The 22,944-nt window shown below is 54.4% G+C and overlaps 3 protein-coding genes across 6 annotated transcripts in view; 2 read left to right on the forward strand and 1 right to left on the reverse strand.

Annotated features, from left to right (window-relative positions):
* Positions 1–10,997, forward strand: part of METAP1D (methionyl aminopeptidase type 1D, mitochondrial) — a 43,161-nt gene extending 32,164 nt beyond the window's left edge. For all 3 annotated transcript variants that reach the window (XM_072341389.1, XM_072341391.1, XM_072341388.1), the window contains exons 6-10: positions 1,451–1,614; positions 9,114–9,211; positions 9,639–9,686; positions 10,520–10,598; positions 10,723–10,997. In XM_072341389.1, coding sequence (XP_072197490.1) covers positions 1,451–1,614; positions 9,114–9,211; positions 9,639–9,686; positions 10,520–10,598; positions 10,723–10,801 — 468 coding nt within the window. In that variant the 3' untranslated portion in view covers positions 10,802–10,997. The remainder of the gene's footprint in view (positions 1–1,450; positions 1,615–9,113; positions 9,212–9,638; positions 9,687–10,519; positions 10,599–10,722) is intronic.
* Positions 10,998–12,171: 1,174 nt separating this feature from the next.
* DLX1 (distal-less homeobox 1) lies at positions 12,172–15,806 on the forward strand. 2 transcript variants are annotated; one of them, XM_072341977.1, is made up of 3 exons: positions 12,172–13,732; positions 14,148–14,347; positions 14,626–15,806. In XM_072341977.1, the coding sequence occupies exons 1-3, from the start codon at positions 13,420–13,422 to the stop codon at positions 14,878–14,880; spliced, it is 768 nt and encodes a 255-aa protein (XP_072198078.1). In that variant the 5' UTR covers positions 12,172–13,419; the 3' UTR covers positions 14,881–15,806. The 2 variants fall into 2 exon arrangements, with proteins under 2 accessions (XP_072198078.1, XP_072198079.1); XM_072341978.1 differs by lacking the exon at positions 14,148–14,347 and having other exon boundaries at positions 14,626–14,838.
* Positions 15,807–19,797: 3,991 nt separating this feature from the next.
* Positions 19,798–21,226, reverse strand: DLX2 (distal-less homeobox 2). Its single transcript, XM_072342182.1, has 3 exons — positions 20,836–21,226; positions 20,556–20,740; positions 19,798–20,483 (listed from the first exon to the last, which is right to left on the reverse strand). Exons 1-3 carry the CDS (start codon positions 21,131–21,133, stop codon positions 20,196–20,198), a joined length of 771 nt encoding a protein of 256 aa, XP_072198283.1. The 5' UTR covers positions 21,134–21,226; the 3' UTR covers positions 19,798–20,195.
* Positions 21,227–22,944: the final 1,718 nt, after the last annotated feature.

Below are 22,944 nucleotides of genomic sequence, written 5' to 3' on the forward strand. Positions count from 1 at the left end.
ATCATGTAGCCTTTAGAATGTATTTAAGTGTAGAAACAAAAGCATTATGCATCAGTGAACTGTCAGCACTGCACAATTTCCAGCCAGCTATTGGCAGGTAAAGCTTCTTACAACTCAAATCTTTCATTGACTTTTAAGGAATTAGTATGTTACAGTTGCTGTGGTTGTAGTTTATTAATGTTAAAAATACATAATTGCAGTTGATAGCCAGCTGTAAATGCAATTATTTTTAAGCTCTGCAGTGTTTTAGGTCTGTATTCATTTCTCCGGGATGATGAAGTGTAATGTTTTTGTTTGGTTTTTAAGCACCGTACTTGCTAGAGCTACAACTGAACTCATTTGGCTTACGTATGAACTGGCTGGAGTGAAACCTCTCCAGCAGGCATTAAATTGTAAAAGCACATCTAGCAGCAGCTCCAGCTGGCAGAGGGAGGTGTGCGCCGGGAGGGCTACAAAGTTGGATCCTCGCTGCCATTCACTGTCCTGTGCAGTGCTGTGTGCCGGCAGCTGCCTGCATTTTCTTTACATCTCCCCCCAACACAAACCTGGCCCTGAGATAAACCGTCTGTAGCCAATTTATTTTTTTTTCTATTTGCAATTGACCAAAAGGAATGTGAGTCTGTGTCTTTCACAAATAGCCTGCAAGTGGCAAAAGTTCAGTGCTTCAGTCTTGGTGAGTCATTAGTCCCAGGAGGATAGTTGTCCACTGTTTGGGGAAAAAAATGTTTTAGAAGATCAAAACTGTGCTGCATTACAATTTGTCTTTTGGTAGGGAAATTTGGCTTGCTCCCACAGTTGTGTCCCTCCCGCTGTACTGCAGAGCTGCAGAACCCCTTTCCACACTGTGCTGCAGAACTCTGCCTGAGAGGGGACTTCAGGAGAGCTGAGGTCTGAGTCTATGAAATGTCAAACAAACAAACAACCAAACAGAAAGTCAGCAGGTCATTAGTACAATAGGTTGCTGCGCCTTCTGCCTGTGCAGAACCCCACCATACTGGTGTGGGGACATGGGGATAGGTCTCCCAACCACTGCTGATGGGCTGGCAGCTCTCCCCATCCCATCCCAGGGACCCCCTTGGCCCCGAGTGACCCCATGGCCCCCTCCTAGCTTCTGGCATGCTCCCGTCCCATAGCTGAGCAGCACCCATCATCCATGTGTCCTCCTGTGCTCTGCTAGGCGGTCATGCACAACTTCTGCATTTGTCGAGTTTTTAATTGGCAGCCCTTATGCACCTTGCAGTCTTTCATGCTTGCTTTTTTTTTTTTTTTGCTTTTTTTTTTTCCTCCCTCTGATGTTTTGCTTTTCCAGTCTCATTCTCGCACATGCAGCCTATCGGTGACCTATCTGTTGCAAAATGTAGCTCATTCCTAGAAAGAACAGATTTAGTTTAGATGATCTGTTTCTGGATGCAAAACAAGAAACTGTCTTTACATTTCTGCATGTGTTTAGGTGTATTACAATGGCTACCATGGTGACACTTCTGAAACCTTTTTGGTGGGCAGTGTGGATAAATCTGGTCAAAAGTTAGTGGAGGTTGCCAGGAAATGTAGAGATGAAGCAATTGCAGCTTGCAGACCAGGGGCTCCCTTCTCTGTAATCGGAAACACAATCAGGTAAGCCTTATATTGACAAGTAAAGGGAGGGCTGGCAAGTGGGACAAAGGTTATTGGAGGTTTGGTATAAAGCTGATGACATGTTTTATGATTCAAAACCATCATTTCAGTCTGATATCAGTATGTGAACTGCCAAGCTATAATGTTGTTCCTTGGGTAAGGGGGATTTTTATTTTTTTATTTATTTATTTTTTAAGTGAGTTACACCAGGCTCAGCAAAGATAACTGTGGAAAGAATCAAAGATATTCATAAGGTAGACTTATATTAACAGATGTAATCTGTGGTGGGGTTTTTGGTTGTTTTTTTTTTTTTTTTAATTGTTTGTGAAACTATATCTCATCTGTCTAATGATGTAAGAAAGTTAGAAGCCATTGTTTTCATTGTATAGCATTAATGAACAAAGGAGTTAGTCAACATAAATAAGTCTCTTTGTTTAAAAAGCACAAAAATATTTAACTCGAGAGCTTCTTATCTTACAAAGAGCAGCACATAGTAACGTCATAAGGAAGAAAGCTCACATTAAGAGATTTATCCCTGTTTTGTATCTGTTCTAGCCATCACTCGTGACTCTTCTTCTAGCAGTTTAGAATAAAATTGTGCTCAATTTTTTTAGGTGCCTATAGATCATTTTAAAATGTTTGCAAATAAATAAATTAATTAATTAAAAAGACACATATTTTATACATTTCATTAAGCAATACTTCATTGGGCTGTTAATGGTCCTGGCATCCTATTGAATATGTTGCGATTACTTAAAAGCTGCAAGGCTTAGTCACCTTGAAAGGATGCTGCTTTATTTTTCTTTGTAAATCTTCAGATACTTTAAGGAAAAAAGCAAACGGCAAAATATCAGTCAGATGTGTTTATAGCTTTAAAAATATTGTAACAGAGTCTGAATCAAACTTTAGTAAAACCTCTTTGGGTTATATCTGAGAAGCTTTTATTGAAGACTTTGTATAAAATTGTGTTTTTGACAGTTTTAAATTATAGGCTAACTAGCCTGGAGAAAAAGGATAGTGTCTTTCTGTTCTTTCATAGGAAATGTTGAATCAGACCCCTACTGGGAAAAGAAATTTAATGCATATCTCACTATCTTACTGTCCATGAATATAATAGAAGTGAATTCAAAATGTAGTTTTATTTTTGCAAATGGGATGAGTCGATAGATGCACCTCATATTTTTGAACACCTAGGGTTCAACAAATTTACTGGTGGTGCTCTTGCATTTTAACAAAATTTATTCTTGAGTAGAAGGGGGCACAGAACACTAGATTCTTATTCAAGCATTCTATCGAGCTCTGCATTCATGGCTGTGTCTAAAGGGCATGTCAGCCTTTGATTCTCTCTGAGAGGTAATTATCCTTTTCCTGTCACGGAACAACAAATGATAGCTAACTACAGAGGCACATTTGCAGTAGTCACATTCATCAACTGCAGAAAAAAAAATTCAATTTAATTGTGCAACACAGCTGCACATAGGCTTTTTGAGCATTTCTGTTGTTCTCCCTGTCTTGCTATTCCTCCCTCCAGATCTATTTTTTAAACTTTTTTTTTTTTTCTGGTTATTTTTTCCCCCTTTTTGTCTCTTCTTCCATTTTTACTCTCTGTACTTTCTTGTTAAAGTAATTTTCCTTTGTGGCTCTCATTCTTTTTTCCCCATTGAAGGCTATGAATGTAGAAAATTATCACAATTACTCATATAATTGAGCCTCTTTGTAGCAAGTGCAACTCCAGTAGCCTTTCTCCATCATGAAAATGGTTTCATTATAGGGTTTTTCATATTCTCTGACACCATCTACACAGAGGAACAGGCGTGCAGATGAGATGTACTAGGAACAGGGTAGATCAGTAAGGTCACAGTAGGAATAATTAGCTCTGCTATGGAAAGAGCATCTAGGCCTTTTACTGCTACATAAATGTACTGTCCATGGCTTTTAGTCACAAAAAAACTTACTAACAAATGGAGCTCCCGCCTACTACTTTGAAAAAAAGATTTGTATCAACACTACAATTTTCCATCATTAAGACTAATAACACAGAGCCTAGTATACATCAAGGGGAATAAAAAGAAAAATCTCACATTCAAGTGGCGGCTGGGTGCTGACCTTTGTTCCCTTTTTTTGTGTTCAACTTAACTCTTTACAAAAAGGAGCCACACGCCACACCAACATGCAGGTGAACTCCAGCTAGTGTGAGCAAAGCATGGCATTCAATTGGAAAATCTGATAAATCTCCATGCAGGATAATGCATTTCATTACAGATTCACTACATTAATTCTAGCTGTATTTAAAAAAAAAGAAAGAAGAAAAGAAGAAAAAAAAAAAAAAAAAAAAAAGAATGATTAAGAAAAAAAGAACAGAATTGAATGTGACATTGAATTTTTACTGTGCTGTTACGGAGGTCAGTTTACTTGCAGAGTGTAAATATAATCGTCAGTGCTCCCTCTAAAAGCAGATGAATCAAAGCCAGTAAATGTCCAATCCTACATAAGAAATAACAGATCGTTAACTCTATTTTTCAAGATTTTGCAGTGTGGATGATTTAAATGTGCTGGTTTGTTCAGAACCCCTTTAACAGCGCCTCTGCCGAAAGACGCTGGGTGAAGCTGTGTGTTTCTGGTTACTCGGCTTTCTGCGTTTGTATCCATCTATCAAATTCTTCTTTTTTGGGTGTCTTAGAGACTGTGAACACCTGAGAACGTTTAGGCCCATTGGAATGGAGATTTGTCTAGGTGTCTTTCATCCATATTTTCTGTAAGGGTGCTCAAGAATGTATCTTAGGCACCAAAAATCAGATTATTTGCTTCCTATAAATGGTTTAGAAGCAATTGTATTACAGAAATCAGCTTGCATCATAACATATTTTTTGTTGTAGAAACTCAGTAGCTGAAGCAGTGTTTCATAGGCAGCAGTTCCGTGTCGCATCACCTAGGAGTTGCAAAAACAAGGTTACATGGATTCAGGAGTTAATCCAGCAGGAAGAATTGGAATCTTTGCTAACATGTTCCTAGTGAAGATGGTGGCAAAACTCTCAGTCAGCCCCAGTGGGAACAGAATTAGGCCCTGTATTCCTTCTACCACTGGTGGCATTTCTCTTTCAGACAGAAACAAACCCGGTTTGAAGTCTGTCTACTTTTTAGCCACTGAGCTTAGATATGTGGAACTGTTGTGGGTGTATGGAGCTAGAAAACACAAACGTGATATTGTTAAATGAACCAATTTCCAACTCCTAGGAAAAAACAGTAGTGAGGAAAGTATTAATAAATGGTTTAAAGTGTTTAACTCCTAAGTATATGTTTTGATATTAATTTAGAACAATATAAAGCAGATTTTAAAGAAAATCTGTTTCTATCAGATTATGCACATTTAAACAATAAGTGGCTCAGGCAAAATAAGTCATTTTAATGTCATCTGTGATAGATTTTCCTTGACAGCTACAGTAAATTACAATTACACTGCTTCTCTCTGCACTTGAAAGTAAGCATTGCAATAAATTATCTTTTATTTCAATCCATCATGTCTGCTTTCAGAAACAGAGAACCTCAAATAAAAGTTCAACACTATTGTAAGAAAAATACAGTAATTTGTGTTCCAGTTTGAAACTAAAATGTACCTTTCTTTCAAGAAACAATTGTTGGCTTTCAAAAATATTACTAATTATACCTCAACATTTATTGTCATTATGGGGAATCCCTGAACTTGTGAGTTCCCTCAGTCTAGGTTTACCATTTAAGTGAAAAATACTATAATATTTTTCCAGTCAAAGTTTGTTATTTTCTCAAATTAGTTAATATGGTTCTATTGAAAGTAAACATCTTTTACCATGTGCAAATCTAATTTAGGCTGATACTGATTTCAAGATTTAGAAAAAAAAAAGGAAGAAAGCAATGATGCCCATTGGTGGGCACTTTGCTAACAACATGTGTAAGAAAAGCCTGATTACTTTTAACTTTAAAAAAGATATGTGCATGCATGTCCCTAAATAAGAAAGCAGTGCCCGCGGATCTGTTATCTCCCAGTGTCTCCCAGGCAGGATCACTGCCCGCTGCTGTGGGACAGGCTGTTCTGTGTGTAGGGTTGGTCATGCTGCTCTGCGAGGCTGCAGGTGGTGAAGTTCTGGCTCTGGGGAGAGGTGCAGGCACTGGGAGAAATGCCTGTAGCTGTGAATGGTTTCCCCGCGATGCTCAGCCCAGGTTGCAGTGCAGGATGCTGGCCAGGCCCAAAGCAGAGTTTGATTTGCTTTGTTTCCTTAGTGAGGGCTTAGAGTAGCAGACCAGACCTGACTTGCAGAAAAAGGAACAGAAGCCAGTAGAAAGAAAAGACAGTGTAGGTTTGGGATGTTTTGGTCCCAGAATGAGAGTCCCAGTCCTGAGAGAGTGGATGTTGTTTGCTGTGGAGCTGGGATGCCTATTTACTCCTGGATGCTTGCTGGGGCTCTGTGGGAGGCACAGGACCAGCCCTATAATGAAATCCTGACAACTTGCTTTTCAGCCTCTCAGTGGGAGAGATTTGCCCCATACACCCAAAAACTCCTTTCAGGGTGGGCAGAGCCCTAGGGAGAGCTCACGGAAATGTGGCCATGCCTGTTGCTGCACTGTTGCAGTTTGTTGGGCTGCAGAATGTCTCCGCACTCATCCCTCCTCTTGCAGGGGTTAGGTAGATGCTGTCTGGTAGAGAAGGAGCTGATGCCCAGCTCTGCTGTCCCCTCAGGAGCACAATGGCAGCACACGAGGGCTCTGCCCATGAGCTGCCCTCACTGACCTTCCCCTTCGAGCTTGGCTACTGCTGTTCCATCCCAGCACGGGCGTTTTGCCACCTGCCGCAGAGGGGCAGCCCTGCAGCTACTCGACTGCAGCCGCTGGGCTGTACTGCTCGGCAGCAAAACATGAAATCAAGTACTGGGCTCATTAAATGATTATGCTTTTAATCCTGACCAATTCACCTCTGCCCAAGCGTGCTACATGGCTCCAAGAATAAAATGCATAATGGTGAATATTATCAATGGGTATTTTTAACAACGGTTGTTGTGAAGAATCCCTATGTTTCTTTTGTGCTGCCAACACAGTGTGTCCATGCTATCTGGCACTGGCAGGACTGGACCGTGCCCTGGCTGAGGGGAGGCAGCCCCGTGCCTCAGCCCCACTCTGCCACTCTCCTTCCCCTCAGCCCTGCCTCTCTCCTGCTTTCCTGTCCCACCTGCAGCCGATGCCACTCCAGCTGTGTCTACACAGCGCAGGGCCTGTAATCCTCTGGGGCTGCCCTCCAGGGAGAGCTGGAGAGAAAGGCCACTGATGGCAGATCCTGAGTGAGACAGCCAGGCCAAAACACTGAGCTCCTGTCAGCTGCAAATGGCAAAGGGGGGCAGAATGCCCCGTTCTGTACCATCCAGGCTTCTTAGCCAGGTAATGCAGCCCCGGATGCTGGTGGGCAGGGGGATGGCCGAGGCTGGCAGTTCACTCAGCCCTCCCTGTGCGAGCAGCACACCGGTGCTGATAGAACAGCCCTAGCAGGCTGCAGCAGGGCTGGCAGCCGCATTCATGATGGGAGCATGGGTTTCACAGTGCCCGTGTGGATGTGACAGTGGGCTTTCTCAGTACTCTGAAGTGAAGCCGGTAGTTGTGGAGTGCTTTGAAATTCCCCATACAGAGCTTCTGAAGCACGAACTGGACTGAATGTGATCAAGTCGTATATCTGTAGCTTATTTTCTCCACAGATTTTCTGTGTGTCATGTCATGTTCATTGGTCACACTTCATTTTTAAGTAAAGAACACCAAGTTGTCTTGTAGACAAGTTCCAGTGGGAAGGCAGGGGAGCGCAGATGCCTGTCAGTGCAGGTCTCATGGCTTGTGAGCTCCACATCTCCTGTCTTGATTGCAGCATCCCCTGTTTTGATCCCAGCCACCCAAGTACTGATGTTTATAATCGCTTGGGCAAGGAAGTGGCAGAATTCACCACTGCCGTGCACAAGAACCACTTCTTTCTGTGCAAGAGGAGGGAACACTGCCACACCAGTGCCCCAGGTGCCCTTGCTCAGCAGGGCTGGGCATGGGGCACAGCCTCAAAGCGGCTGGTGGGGCCATTTGCACTCTGTGAAGCCCTGTGAAGGAGAAGGTACAGCTCACAGTGTGGTGCTTGTCAGGCCTCCCATCTCTCTTAAGGGAATCGCTTCCCCCGTCTGGGAACCATTATCTGCATTGCTGTAGGCTGGGTCACCGGAGACCTTCTATTTCATTTTGTGTATGTTTTTGAGTAGTCGGACTTTGTGATTCCTCTCTGATCTTCTTTGGCCCTCAGCAGTGTCACAGCTAGCCCCAGCTGTGACCCAGGCCGGCTTGCACAGTGGGAGGCATGGACTTCCCGCAATGCTGGGACCTCTCAAAGCAGAAACCATCATGTTTGTTTTTTTGTTTTTTTGTTTTTTTTCCATATCACCAATATATAACATCAAGCTCTGGACCTTGGATGCCACAAATTGAAGCCCAATTTCTAACCAGATTAGTATCCCTCTTTGCTAGAAATTAGGAATTTTAGGACAGCTAAACATGAATTTCCAGTCTTCAGATAGAAATGTAATGGCATTGAGGCAGCAGGCACATTTGTTCAGCTGCCACTACAAGCAAACCTGAAATGTGAAGGGCCCACCTTAATCTTAAATGAACAAAGGTTTGTAGACAAAATCTTTTAGGTTTTTAGGTTTTTAGCTTTTAGGTTTGTAGACAAAATCTTTTCAGACAGAGTGCCTCCTGTCCCACTCCCGTGCTCCTGTTCGCTCTGGGTATGCTGTGGGATGGTCCTCGGGAGCAGCTCCCCTGTCACTTGCGCTCCTCCTCAAGTGCCCCAGATCTCCTTTTAGGATAAGGCTGGCTCTGCTGGCTGAGCTGTCTGGGTCGGTGCTGTGGAGAGGCCTGCTGGCAGAGCCTAGCCTGCACCACAGGGCACTGCCAGACCTCTGGGTCCCCAGCTTTGGACATCAGGGTGGTATTTTTGTTTTCTGACATGGAAGAGGCCTGGGGGGTCACGCTCTGTTCCTGCGGACAGGACATCTGTCACTCTGGAAGATGCTCTTTTTGAGAGTCTGTGAAGGACCAGACAGATCTTCCCAGCAGAACTGAAGTGCTGTAATTATGATGATTTGGTTTGGAGACTGCTGACAGGTTCAGTAGAAATACATTGTTTGTTAAAGCATGAACTGATTTTCTGGAGTTGCAGTACATTTTGGTACTGGATGTTTGCAGTATTTTGGAAGGGAACAGCTCGATGTTTCCATCCCCACTAATGCAGGCCACAGGTGCACGCAGCAGGGCTCTGCAGGCAGCTGGGACTGCACTGCACTGTGCTCTGCCCTGGTGGGCCCGTTCACTCTGAAACCTAACGATGGTTATGCGATGACTGCTCTCTTTCAGAACCAGCAGCGGCCCTGCACTGGGTGCTGCTGGTGGTGGTACAGACGTGGTGGGGTCGGGCTGCGCTCACTAACCGTGTCCTCTTTGCCCTGCAGCACTGTGGCACAGCAGGATGGCTTCCAGGTGTGCCCCTTCTTCGTCGGCCACGGCATCGGGTCGTACTTCCACGGGCACCCGGAGGTGTGGCACCACGGTAAGCGGCCCCCGACCTGGGCACCTTCTCCTCCCGTTGCCCTCCCGGAGAGGGCTCCGGCAGCGGAGGTGCAATCCGAGCCCAGGGGGAATCTCCGCGGGTGATCCTCCCGGACGTGTCCCGGGATCCGAGGAGCCGTCGGGGCTGGGGGAAAAAACGGCGGCGGGAGTGGGAAAGCCCTGGTGGGGGCGGAGGGCGGCGGGGCGGGCCGCGGGGACAATGAAAACGGACACTTGGATCAGGTCTTTGGTCCGGGCCGGTGTGCGCGGCACCTGTGAGCCAGAACGGGTTCTGAAACAGAGTGCTGGGCGCTGCTACCAAAAAAAAGAAGAAAAAAAGAAAAAGGGGGGAAAAAAAAAAAAAAAAGAAAAAAAAAAGAGAAGGTGAAAAGAGACAACTATAAAAGCGTTTTTATTTTCTTTTCTAGCCAATGACAGTGATTTGTTAATGGAGGAGGGAATGGCGTTCACAATAGGTTAGTGAATGTATTCTATGTTTGTCTTTAAAAAAGCGCACACACAACAACCCAGCTCCGTGCCGTTTCTTTGAGTAGAGAAATGTCCCTTCAGCAACGGGGACAGCGGCGACACTGGCCCCTGGGAAACAGATTCAAATGTTATTCTACAAAATGCACTGAGGGATCAGTAGTGCGACACAGCTCCCGGCTGGCACGAATTTGGGAAGGAAAAATCTGAACGTAAATCTTATTAAGTGGCGGACCTGACGCGTCGTTTTGGCAGTGCGGCTGCGGCCGGCGGCTGTGGCCGTGCGCAGACCGCAGAGCGCGGCCATGTCCCGCTGCCGGCTGGGCTGCTCCGGGCCGGGCCGGCGGCTCGAGGTTCGTGAGAGCCGCCCCACAACGCGAGCGCGCACAGTGCAGTGCCGGTTGCCCTTCCTCCCAGCGCTGCAATTAGAGCCGAAACAGAAAATCGTTGTTTTGGTAGTTGAATTGAACATTTTAAGTCTGCTTTTGTTGGGTTCTTGTATTGTTTGGGGTTTTTGTGTGTTGCTTTTTTTTGTTGTTGTTGCTGTTTGTTTGTTTTAAATCAGATATGTTGAACTATCTGCTGCTTATAAGCGCGTTTGGTGTTCTGATTACTACCACGGAGTTTTAATGAAAGCTCGAACGAAATTCCCTGCTGTTACAAAAGCGGCGCGGGCACCTTCCCCACACTGCAGTGCTGCATCTTTTCCCGGTGCGGCCCCGGTGGGGCAGCGTGGTTCGGAGCTCGGGTGAGAGCTGCCGCCGGGCCCCCCCCCCGCCCGCAGCAGCGCTGCTCACTTCTGGCGTTTTTTTTCTTGTTCCAGAGCCAATAATAATGGAGGGCTCCCCCGAATTTAAGATTCTGAAGGACAAATGGACCGCAATTTCGGTAGACAATAAAAGGTGCCCGATTTTGTTGTTTCCCGAGCGGCGGAGCTGAGCACTGGCAGCCGAAACCCTCGGGTGAGTCCTACAGGCGTGTTGGGGCCGCGCTGCCCCCCCGCTAACTGCTCGCTGTGCGTTGCAGATCAGCACAGTTCGAGCACACCGTCGTCATTACCTCGGAGGGAGCAGAAATCCTCTCTAAGGTGCCGGGAGAAGCCTAAGGACGCAGCGGGGAGTGAAGGGCTCGCTGTGTTTTGGGCGTCCCCGGCTCCGCAGGGACGGTGCTGAGCTCCGGGTGGTTCTGGGGGCACTGAGTGCCGTCTGAGGGGACACAGGATGGGGCCCGGGAGCTCGCTCCGGCGCGGTGCTCTGCGCGGTACCCGGTGAGTGTTGAATAAAAGCCTCTTGCTTTCTGGCAGCAGCGGCTCAGCCTCAGCCCGCTGGGGGAAGGGTCCGGCTGTGGTGGAGAGGGGCAGAGTGCCGTGCGGGACACGCGGAGGACGCGGCCGCGCTCCTCGGTGGAGCAGCACGGGGATCCCGTCGCAGGGAAAGCGCGGCCGCTCTGCCCTCAGCGCCCCTGATGAACGGGGCTGGAACTTCTGCCGAGACGAAAAGTTTGCGGGCGTGGCGGGGGGGCGGGAGGGGACGCAGGCTGCGGCCCGTTCCCTGCGGTTCTGCAGCGGCAATCCCGTTCCTTCCCCGGCCCGTTTCTCTCTACGCCGCACGAGAAAGGATTAAAAACGAGACGCGGAGCGCACTATTCTGGAGACGGATAACTGCAGCTCCGCGCCGCGCACGGTGCATAACGGGGCACTCCGAGCTGGGAGCTCTTGTCACAGACGGAGGGGTTCGGCCCGGGGGGAGGGTTTGCTCTGCGCCTCTCGGAATCGGCCCGACGGAGCGGCCGCGCGGCGAGGGAGTCCCGGGCGGAGGTGCGGAGCCGCTGCTGGGGCAGGCCGGGCGGGGCGGCCGCTGGTTCTTGCTCCCTGAACCGTTTGTTTTCACTAGAGTACGGCGAGCTGTCAGCTCTAATTGTTTCTAACAGCATCTTTTTAAGAAGCAGGACCAGCCCCCATCCCGTTCCCAATACCACAGGGCAGCCTTTCAGCTCGATCGCCTCTTAGATTAGTTTGGAAGACCTTAAAACCTGTACAAATAAACGATGCATCCAACACGTTTCGCAGTCGCACCGAGATTCCACCTCGTGCTCTCTGCCCGGGAAGGCGAAGGCCACCGTGCCCGCCTCCCCCGATGCCGCCGCTGCACCGTCCCGTCCGTCACGTCGGTCCCGTCCCAATCCGTTCCCATCCCGCCTCCCCCGCAGCGCGGATCCGCGGCCCCGGCCCGGGCGGTCACTTACATGGCCGGGGGGGTCCGCGTGGGGCCGCGCTGCTGCCCCCGGGCACCGGTCCGCAGCGAGGTGGTGGGAATGAACCGTACGCATCGCATGCAAAACAAAACAAAACAAAACAAAACAAATGAGGGGGGACGAAGTAAAAGAGGCGTTAGGAAATGGGCAATTAAAACCGACAGAGAGACTAATGGGAAAAAAAAAAAAAAAAAAAAAAAAAAAAAAAAAAAGAGCAGAGATTAGGGCACGTTCGTGTCAGATCTGCGAAGCCAGCGCCAGCAGAGCCGGGGCTGTGACACGGGCCCCGCTTCCGCCCTGCCCCGCTGACGGACACCGCAGCCCTCGGCACGACCGTGTGCACTGGGAACGGAGCGTTCCTCGGGGCCTCCCTTTGCCCGGCTGTGTCTGACCGCGGGGACCCGAGCCCCGCTCACTGCGCGCCCCGACGGCCCCGGAGCGCGGGGAGGTTCAGCCGGGCCGGCTCGCAGCCCCGGTGCTCGGCGCTGGGAGGCCGCGTGTTGCTATTAGCGTTCAATATACGGCTAATTATGCGTATGAAAATTAAACATCAGTGTTATGCTAATGGGGCCGCCTTCAGCTGGGAGCCGAGCACTTGAGACTAGCATTTAATCAAATGAGTCGGTAACGAATACATCTGCACGTGTGAACTTTCGCGGGATCATTTTCCTGTTACAGTCACACCGCTGAATTATGAAAGAAATAATTACCGACACTTTCTAATTATCCAACAAAGTAATTTGGGATTCATCGCGGGCTTTCTGGGGAGGATCTCCCAAGTCCCACCTCGCTCCCTGCTCACGCACGCGGAAGTTTGCGTGCTCAGCTCAATCGCGCGTCGGGCCGAGCGGGGCGAGCCGCGTTCCCCCGCGCTGGGCTCCTGTCTCCCCCACCTCCCCCCCGCGCTAGGAGCGGTGCTCGGGCGGGCGCGGCCCGAGGGCGGGCGGGACCCCGGCGGGGAGCGGGCACGGCGCGGCGTGCGCGGCTCTGCCCGCGGCCGGAGCGGCTCCGGAGCACCTCGGGGCCGTCCCCGCGCTCCTCTCTGGGCCAGGGGCGATGCCTCCCGGTCCCGGCCTCGGCCGCGGCAGCTCCCGGCCGTCCAGCGGTGCCGTCGGGGCGTGCGGCCGGGAGGCGCGGCGCTGCCGGCGCGGATCTCCGCGCTCACCGGGGTCCGGGCGAGCCCCGAGCGGCTCGGACCAATCCAAAGCGATTATGCAAGACGGGGAACCAATCAGCTCCGCCGGCTCATGAATATTCATCGGCTCGGCTGAGTCAAAGCTTTTAGGCGAGTTTGTGTAGATGAGCGGCATCACGCTCAGACTTTTCAAAGAGACAAACTCCATTTTCTTATGAATGGAAAGTGAAAACCCTGTTCCGCTTAAATTGGGTTCTTTCCCGTCCTGAGAAACACAACAGACCCCCAAAAGGCACGCTGAAGAGAGAGCACACACACAGACCCAGCGGCGAGAAATGACCATGACCACCATGCCTGAGAGTCTAAACAGCCCCGTCTCGGGGAAGGCCGTCTTTATGGAGTTCGGGCCGCCCGGCCAGCAAATGTCTCCTTCTCCCATGTCCCACGGACACTATTCCATGCACTGTTTACACTCCGCGGGCCACTCGCAGCCCGACAGCGCGTACAGCACAGCTTCGTCCTTCTCCCGACCGCTGGGCTACCCCTATGTGAACTCGGTGAGCAGCCACTCCGGCAACCCCTACATCAGTTCAGTGCAGCCCTACCCCAACAGCTCCGGCCTGGCCCAGCCCCGGCTGGAGGAGACAGGTAGGTGCCGGGGGCGGGGGGCGCGGAGCGAAGCAGATCCGCCGGGGGGGGAGCGAGGCGGCATCGCGGAGCGCTGTGTGTGAGCCGGGCGGGGCCGGGGCCGCGGGGAGCGGGCGCCGAGCGGAGCGGACCCAGCCCAGCTGCGCGCGGAGCGGTCCCCGTCATTATTTATTGCGTAGCGCTATAAACAATGTACGCAATTAAGGGTAATTAAACCTCGACTGCAGCCGGTAAAAATAGCAAACTTTGCTGGGATGGAGCCGGGGCTGCCACCGCCGCGCGGAGCCTTTGTTGGAGCTGCGGCGCTCCGCCGCCCCGTCGCCGTGAGCGCTGCGCCGTTACCGTCGCCGTCGCCGTTACTGCTGTTGTCTCGCTGCTATCACTGTTATTTACTGTGCACCGTTTGTGGTTGTAGGGGCCGAATCGGAGAAAAGCACTGTGGTAGAAGGAGGGGAAGTTCGCTTTAATGGGAAAGGGAAAAAAATCCGCAAACCCAGGACTATTTATTCCAGTTTGCAGCTGCAGGCTCTGAACAGGAGGTTCCAGCAAACCCAGTACCTGGCCCTGCCCGAGAGAGCCGAGCTCGCGGCCTCTCTGGGACTCACCCAGACTCAGGTACGGCCCTCCGCGCCCTGGGCACCCGGGACCGGCCCGGCGGAGCCACGCGTACCGAAGCCGCGCGGAGCGGAGCGCTCGTCCCGTCCGCGGGGCCGGTCCCGGCCGGGCTGCGGGAGGCGGGGAGGGCGAGGCCGGAGGGAGCGGGACGCTGCGCGGGGGAGGCCGGGGCGAGGGGGGGACCTCGGGGCGAAGGCGGCCGGGGGCCGTCGGGGAGGGCGGGGAGGGGGTGAGGACCCATCCGGGCCGCGCTGAGCCGGGCCGCGCTGTCGTTGCAGGTGAAGATCTGGTTCCAGAACAAGCGTTCCAAATTCAAGAAGCTGATGAAGCAGGGAGGGGCGGCACTGGAGAGCGGCGCCCTGAGTAACGGCCGGGCCCTGTCCGGCGGCTCTCCCCCGGTGCCCGCCGTGTGGAACACCTCCTCCGCCTCCGGGAAGGCGTCCTCGGGCAGCGCCGGCACCTACATCCCCAGCTACACGTCGTGGTACCCCTCGGCCCACCAAGAAGCTATGCAGCAGCCGCAGCTTATGTGAGCACGAGCACGTTTTGCCCCGCCGCGAGCCGAAAAAAAAAAAATAATAATCAAATTATCACGGACAGAAAAAAAAGAAAAAAAAAAAAGAAAAAAAAAGTAAAATAAAAGGAAAGGAAAAAAAAATAAAAAAAAGAAAGGAAAAACAAAAAACAAAACCGAGAGGAGGAGGAAGGAGAAGAGGACAAAGACGCGCCAGCAGCCGGCCGGGCCCTCCCGCTCCGGGCACAGATGCGACGCGGCGCGTCCCCGCCGGCGGCAGCTGACGGAGCGCGGCCGGGGGACAATCGGGGCCGCCCCTCTGTCTGTGTGCGTGTGGGATTGGGGTCACGGATGCGGCCCGGCGGTGCGGGACGGCGGCCGTACAGCGTCCCGAGCTTCTTCCCCTCTGCGTTTCCCGTCTCTTTCCCCGTCCATCTGTATATTTTTTGTCGTTGTCGAAGGGGAAGAAAGGGATTTTATTTATTGACCGAATTACCGCTGAGGAGCTCCGGGTGCGGCCGGCCGCGGAGCGCGCAGTTCCGACAAAAGCGCCCGGTGCCGTTTCCCCGTCAAAAAAGAAAAAAAAAAAAGAAAAAAAAAAAGAAAAAGAAAAAAGAAAAAAGAAAAAAAAAACAAAAAAACAAAAACAAAAAACAAAACCGAAACGTCGCACGGGAAGACGCGCTTTGTAACTTTTCCCGTCGCTTTTCTACTTCGCTGCTGTGGAGATCCCCGGCCCCAGCGCCGCGCACCGCCCCGCGCCGAACAAAGGACGGCCGCGCACCGCCCCCCGCCCCGGAGCGGCTCCGCGAAGCGCTGTGCGGACGCGGCACGGAGGCTGCGGGGGGACCGCGCACCCCTCGCTGCGCAGCGCGGGGCCCGTCCCGGTGCGCGGGAGCTCCCGCTGTACATATTTGATTCTTAATCCTTATTGTTCTGTAAACATGTTGCACAAAATTTAGCTTTTCTTTTTTCTTTCTCTTTTCTTTTTTTTTTTTCTTTTTCTTATTTCTTCCTTTTCTTTTTCTTTTCTTTTTTCTTTTTTTTTCTTTTCTTTTTCTTTTTAAACTCTGTTTTCCGTTTCGTGTGGCTGTACGACATGACGCTTTGTGTACGGAGATTTGCCATTTTCTTGTGACCCTCGGAAGATGTGATACCTGAGCTCAGCTGTGTTTCGTGTCTATATGTCAAAGTTTAGTTTTATATTGAGAATGTTAACTTATTGCTTTGTATTTGGGGAAGGAAAAGAAAAACGAAAACAAACAAACAAAAAAAAAAAAACAAACACACAAACGTTTGTACATAAGTTATAAAGTTTCTTTGAGACAGTAAAATTATGGTTTGGAAAAAGAGCTCCGCGTGGTCCATGTCTCGCTGGCCGGCCCGAAAGGGCTCCGTTCGCACAACGTGGGCCCGACGGGTGCCCACAGAGCGCTCCACGGGCTGCTCCGAGCTTCGGGACTTCGGGGCTTCGGCCTCGTGCCCACTCACAGAGCGCACACGAGGCGCGGCCCTGCCCGGCTCCAAGAGCCCTTCCCCCGAGCGCCGCGCACCGGGACCGGGAGCTGCGGCAGAAGCCCGTGGCCGCGGAGCGCTCCGAGAGGGGCCGGAACGGCGCGAGGGGGTCCGCCGGGCGCCGGCCCAACGCCGCGTGTACGGCACAAGCGCAGAAATGGGGAGCCCAAGCGAGGCGGTCCCGAGTACAGAGTCTATTCTCATTGTACGCAGAGAGACGCGAATCTCAACTCGGGCCTCATTAATTCTGCCTCGTCTCTGACGAGGGGTTCGTCACATATCTGATTCGGAGATATTCATAATGAGGATATTAATTAAACTCGGAATGATCCGAAGGTGCTTCTATTGAGACAATATCTCATTACAATGATTAAGCCCCGGTTTCCACCATTGTCCCTTTAACGGCCGTCGCCCCGCGCGCCCAGCCCCGCGGATGGGGCTGCGAGTGGCGGAGCGTAATTTGGGGATGTGTTTTTTCTCTTTTTTCTCTCGTCGGGGGAAAAGAAAAAGAAAAAGAAAAAAAAAAAAAAGAAAAAAGAAAAGGAAAAAAAGAAAAAAGAAAAGGAAAAAAAAAAAAAGCGCCCCTCATTTTGGAACACTCGGGAAATAGGTTCCACACAGCTTAATGATGATCAAAATGACTCTTTGCTGCGAAAAAAGACCCCAAAGTGCGCGTACAGCTGCAAACCCAAGAGGGTCAGCATCATTTCACTGTATTCTCTTCTTGATTACAAGCCGAGCCCATCAAACACAACATAATTACAGTAATTTCAGGTTTATTTATTCTAATGCAGTTTCCCCATCTCTCTGGTAATTATGAGCAATTTTTTCGCCCAGGGAATCTTTTTGCATTAACAAAAGAGATAACGCACTGAAAGCCAAATTTGCTGCGCATTGAGAAAAGCGAAAGGAAAAAAAAAAAAAAAAAGAAAAAAGAAAAAAAGAAAAAAAAAAAAAAAAAGCGGTAGGTGCGAGCTGCCATCCCGCAATTCGGCGCTGCAAATTGCTTGCAGGTGTATGGAGCAGCGCTGTCAATGGGAAGGGGCTTCCAAATTAGCAAATGCACAATGTTGAAGTAATGAAGACGGACTGAGCGGCGCTGCCAAACAACGGATACCTCTTTCAGATCTTCCACGCGAAAAGAAAAATAATAATAATAATAAATCCCTTCGCGTCTCCGCGAAGCCCCGCGAGTGCCCGCGGTGTCAGTCCGACGGCAAAGCGCAGGGCGGCCCTGAAACCGCGAACGGTCGGAGGGTCCGAGCCCCGCACCCCTCTGCAGAAGAGGAGGGAAAGCGGCCCCGAGCTCTCCCCGCGACTCCCAGGGGGAACGGCTCGGTGTCCGCCGCCCTCCTCCCCCCGCCCCCCGCGGCACCGCCCGGGCGCTTCGCGGCCCCGCAGCCCCCGAGCGCGGCGGGGAGCGCAGCCCCCGAACCCGCTTCGGAGCCCCGCTCGGTCCCGGCCCTTCCGCGGCGGAGTCCCCGCGCCGCGCCGCGCGCACTCACCTGGCCCCGGGGCTGCGGCTCTCCGAGCTCCGGGCGCGGCGCTCCGCGGCACCGGCGGGCGGCCGAGCGCGGGTCGGGCGGCGGGGTGCGGAGGGGAGAGCCGGGCGGAGGGCTGCGGAGGGAGAGAAGGGGGGGAAGGAGCGGCCGAGGGCCGAGATGGAGTCCTGGGAGCGCGGCGTGGGCTGAGATCCGCGGAGCGGAACGCGCTCCGGGCGCGGAGCCTTTTAGCGGCTCCGCTCTCGCAGAATATGACTGAAATTTTCTGCTATATAGCCTCTGTCTTTATAGCTGATGAAAAAAATTGCAGATTATTAGCATAAATGTTTACTCTTCATTACGCTGATGACATTGTGCACTCGAGATCTTGGTAATCTTTGGGAAAATTATGAGTAATTTTTAAAAATTTTAAAGCAGCGGCAGTTACCATGCAATTCAGGCTAATTCTGCGTAGGCTCCGAACGGATATAATTATCGAGGAGTCAAGATGTTATGCTAAAAACTATGCATTGATATTCCCATTTATTATGTACATACAACTTTGACAATGTTGATGCTTGAAATAGCAGGAAATTGTCTTGCGCAAAAATTACAGTCCATATTAGGACATGTGAAATTGCGAAGAATTATATAGTAATTGCAGGCTTTCAGATGGGAGAGCCAGAATGCTCAAACTGGTGCAAATGTGGATAAAATTACAGATCAGAGCAAAAATTAGGGAAAAAAGGGGTCTGGGATTTTTCAAGTTGGCTATAGGATTCCGGAAGTGCCTAATGCCACATGATTGCTGCGGCTTTAGGGGAGACATTCATGCCTCAAATAACTCCTTTCGCCAGAGCCGCTCTAATTGAATTTCTCGGGCTCTGCTCTTCACCGGGGCACACGAGCGCGGCGCCCACCCGCCGAGCGCCGCCGACACCCGCAGCCCCTCGAAGGGGACCGACGGCGGGGGGTGGGGGAGGTGGGAGGGCGGTGCCGCCAAGAGTCCCACGGACCCTTCCCGGGGCGGCGCGGCGGGACCGCACGGGGCGCTTCGTCCCGTTCTCTGCGGCCCCGCTTCCCCGCGCAGCCCGCCCCGTGTCCTCCGGCCGAAGGACGCGGGTGCGAGGGACACCTCCGGCCCGTGAGGGCTCCGAGCCGGGTGCGGGGGGTGCTCGGGGGGCTGCTCGACAAAGGGCAAAGTGGTGGAGTGGGGAGAGGGAGAAGGGACGAGCGGAGGTTGGAACGCGGGATGCCCCACTCCCGCGGAGCGCTGCGCGTCTCCCGGCCCCCGACGGCGGCCCCGGCCGCAGGCGGAGCTGGCGGCCGAGAACGGAACTGAAGAGCGCGGGGCAGGGAGGCGGCCCCGGCCGCTCTGCCAGTCCCACGCCGCCCTCCCACCGCGCGGTGTAACACCGCCCGTCACCGGGGTGATCCCCGCCATTCGGGTCCGGGTCCCGGGGGGTCTCTCCGCCCGGTTCCCGCCGCTTCCCTCCCTGCACGCCGCCACCCGCGGGAGCGTTCCCGGACAGCGGCCCCTTTGTTTCTCCCGCTCTCCCCTCCCTCGCAGCCGTCCCTCTCCCCCTCCTTTCTCCTGCTCCTCCGCCCCCCTGAGCTCACACCCCTAAGGGCCCTCCCCGAGGCTCCCAGCAGAGCGCCGCACGGCCGGGGACGCTCCGAGCGCGGTGTGCGCGGTCCCAGCGGGCGGGGGGGCGTCGCGCTGCCCGTGCCGCGAGGAACGACTCAGAGCCGCACCGCGGGGCTGCGGGAGGAGAGCGCTGAGCGGGCGGGAGCCGGGAACGGGATGGGGACGGAACCCCGAGGCCGTTCGTGCGGTGGCGATGAGATGTGGAGGCGGATCTGCCCCACGTTAGCATCGGGCCCCGACTGACGCCCCAGACCACCCCCGTCCCCAAAGAAACGGAGAGCGGGCACAGTGGAAACAATAATTTATTTAAATAATCTCTGCTTGCTCTAAAAGAAACACGAAAGAGAGCTGAAGTTTTCCATAATAAATAACCAAAATACCCTTTGTTTGTTTGTTTCGTGTCACGGCTCTCAGCTCCGCGCTGGCAGCCACGTGCCGAGGGGGCTCCGTCGGGGCTCGATCCCTCCCGGGGGCACCGGAGAGAGACTCCCGTGCACGGCCGCGGGGGGCAACGGGGCGGCGGGACGCTCCGGCTTTAAACCTACGTATAAAAATTATCTTTTTTTTTTTTTTTTTTTTTTAACCGTTTTATTATTACTGTTGTGTTCAGTCCCCAACATCACAATGAGGTCTTCCGCAAAGGCACCTATAGACTTTAAAAAAATAAAAAGGGAAATGACTCGCGGTCCCCTAGAAGATGCCGCCGCCTCCACCGCCGCCGTGATGGTGCTGAGGGAGGGGGGAGGCGGGCGGCGCGGGGCCGTGCGGGTACCACGAGTAGCTGCCGAGGAAGGCCGCGGCGGGGCCGGGGCTGGCGGGGCCTCCCCCCGAGCGCGGGTGAGGAGCGAAGTCCCACGCGGGCGGCGAGGCAGGGGGCGGCGGCGAGGCGCTGCGGCGCGGGGGCGGCGAGGCGGGCAGCTCGCCGCTCTTCCACATCTTCTTGAACTTGGAGCGGCGGTTCTGGAACCAGATCTTGACCTGCGGGAGAGCGGCGTCAGCGCCCCGCGGCCGCCCCGTCGGGCCGAGCGGCGCCGGGCGGGCGAGCCCTACCTGGGTCTGGGTGAGGCCGAGGGAGGCGGCCAGCTCGGCGCGCTCGGGCAGCGCCAGGTACTGCGTCTTCTGGAAGCGGCGCTGCAGGGCCGCCAGCTGGAAGCTGGAGTAGATGGTGCGCGGCTTGCGGACCTTCTTGGGCTTCCCGTTGACGATCCGCACCTCGGGCTCGCACTCCTCCTTCTCTGCTCGGCGGAAAGCGGCGCCGTGAGGAGCCGCGCTCGCTCCCCGCCCGCCCCGACGGCGGCCCACCTCCCCCCGGCCCCTGTCCGCGACGTACCGGAGTCGTTGGCGGCCGGCGAGGCTCCGGCGCCGTAGGGCCCGTAGGAGCCGTACGCGGCCGCGTAGCCCGGGTCGTAGCCCGGCTTGGCGGGGAAGGGGGCGGCGCCGGGCGCGTAGGGGCAGGGCCCCGGCGGGCCGTAGGGCGGCCGGTTGGCGTAGTAGCTGCTGTCGGTGGCGGTGGAAACGGGCAGCGTGGGGGACTCCTGCGGCTTGTGCAGGCTGTGCTGCTGGTAGCCGCCGGCCGAGAGCTGGCTGGAGTGCATGTCCGGCGCCGGGCTCGGCAGGACGCCGGTCATCCCTCGACCCCCGCCCGCCCGGGGCAACCCCGTCCCGCACCCTCCCCGCCGGGCGCGGCGCTCAGGGTCGCGGCGCCATCCCGCTGCCCCCGAACTGCGCTGCGCCGCCGGGCCGAGCCGGGCGGGCACCGCGCTCCCGCCGCCGCCAGCGGGACGGGCTCTGCGGCACCGCGGGCCGCCGAGGCGGCATTTAACTCCGGTCACGTGGGCGCGGCGCACGTCACCTAGCAACGGCCAATGGGGAGCCCGCCCGCGCCGCATCTCCGTGGCCCGGCGGGGCGCGAGACGGGAGAGACTTGGGGGCCGCTCCGGCCGCCCCGTCGGAGCACGGAGCCCTGCACTGCACTGCCCTGCCCTGCACTGCACTGCCCTACTCTGCCCTGCCCTACTCTACTGTACCGTCATGTCGCCGGCGAGCACCGACGGGGCGATCCCAGGGTACAGCATCGCAGAGATGCGGCTCCCCTGGGACTCCCTCCTGCACGCCCCGGTGGCTGACGGCCTTCCCCAGGCCGTGTCCCGTACGGCAGCTGCGGAACCGGCGCCCTCGCGCGGCCCCGCCGTCGGGGCGAGAGGCCCGGCCCCGGCCTCGGCCGCCCCCCGGCGCCGCGCGTGGCGCTTTGCTCCCTCCGCCCGAGCGCCGCCCGTGCAGCCCCGCGCGCGCCCCTTTCCTCGCGCGCCCCTTCGCTCTCCCGCCGCGTGCCCAAACGGTCTCCGCTCGCGCTCCCCACACGGGACGGGCGGCCCCGCGGGGCTGCTTCTCTACGGGATCCGGCTGCGGCTCTCCCGACGGGCGGAGGTGAGAGGGACCGACCGGCGGCGGGTGGCCGGGAGCGGGGCGGGGGGGACGGCGGCCGTCACGGGGGCGCGGCGGGGCGCTCGGCGAAGAAACGCGTTTTGTGCAGCTGCGGGAGCGGGGCCGGCAGGGCCGCGGCGCCGGGAGGGCCCCCCCGAGCGCGCCGCTTCCCGCGGAGCTGCGCGAGCTCGCCCTGGGGCCGCCCGACGCGGGGCAGCTGCCGCCCGTCCCCGCCTGTCCCCGCGCGGGGCGGCAGCTGCACGGAAGCGAGCGCCGGGTGCCGCTTCTGCAGATGTCCGCACGAGCCGTCCCGTAGAGCCGCTTTCATTGTCCCTCAGTTACTTAACGCTCGCTGCTGTTGTTCCAGACGGTTTGTCTCGGGAAGGACGCGGCTATCAGGCCGTGCCGGCGCTGGACCGTCGGGCGGCAGGAGGCAGGAAGGGGTCACGGGTCTGCAGCACGCGGCGCTCTGCCTCGGCGCTGCGAGGGCTGCGGGAAAGCAGCGGCACGGACCGGCCCGTGGTTACGTGCCTCTCTGCTCTCACGTGGAGCTCTTCGCCGCAGTTTTGGTCTCTGTTTTGGGAACTAAGAAAGTTTCCCAGATGTAGTTGGAAGGGACGTGGGGCGTGAGGTGCGTTCTGGGTGCGTGCTGTTAGTGCCCGACAGTCCTGCTTGGTTCTGGTGCGATGGATGACGTGTTGCTGGTGCTTGGGCAGCACAGAGTTCAGCACACGGCACGTAGGTGCTGCCTTTTCCGTGCAGGAAAGGGAAGCATTCAAAGCTTTATTTGCATCAAGTTTGAGTGCGTCTCTCATCACCAGAGGCTGCCAAACGTGTGGGCTGGCTTCGTTGGTGTTGGCTTCTCTGGTTGGAAGTATCCCCATGTAGAAGGTAGCGCTGTGGGCACTGTTAGTCAGATACACCAAGCGATCTGTGTGCAACACACAAAAGTACCATTGCTCTTCAAAGTCACCTCTCCAGATGATCCATATGTGTTCATTTTGTTTGTTTGTTT

This window comes from Excalfactoria chinensis, chromosome 7 (assembly GCF_039878825.1).
Source record: "Excalfactoria chinensis isolate bCotChi1 chromosome 7, bCotChi1.hap2, whole genome shotgun sequence".
In the NCBI taxonomy this organism is placed as follows: domain Eukaryota; kingdom Metazoa; phylum Chordata; class Aves; order Galliformes; family Phasianidae; genus Excalfactoria; species Excalfactoria chinensis.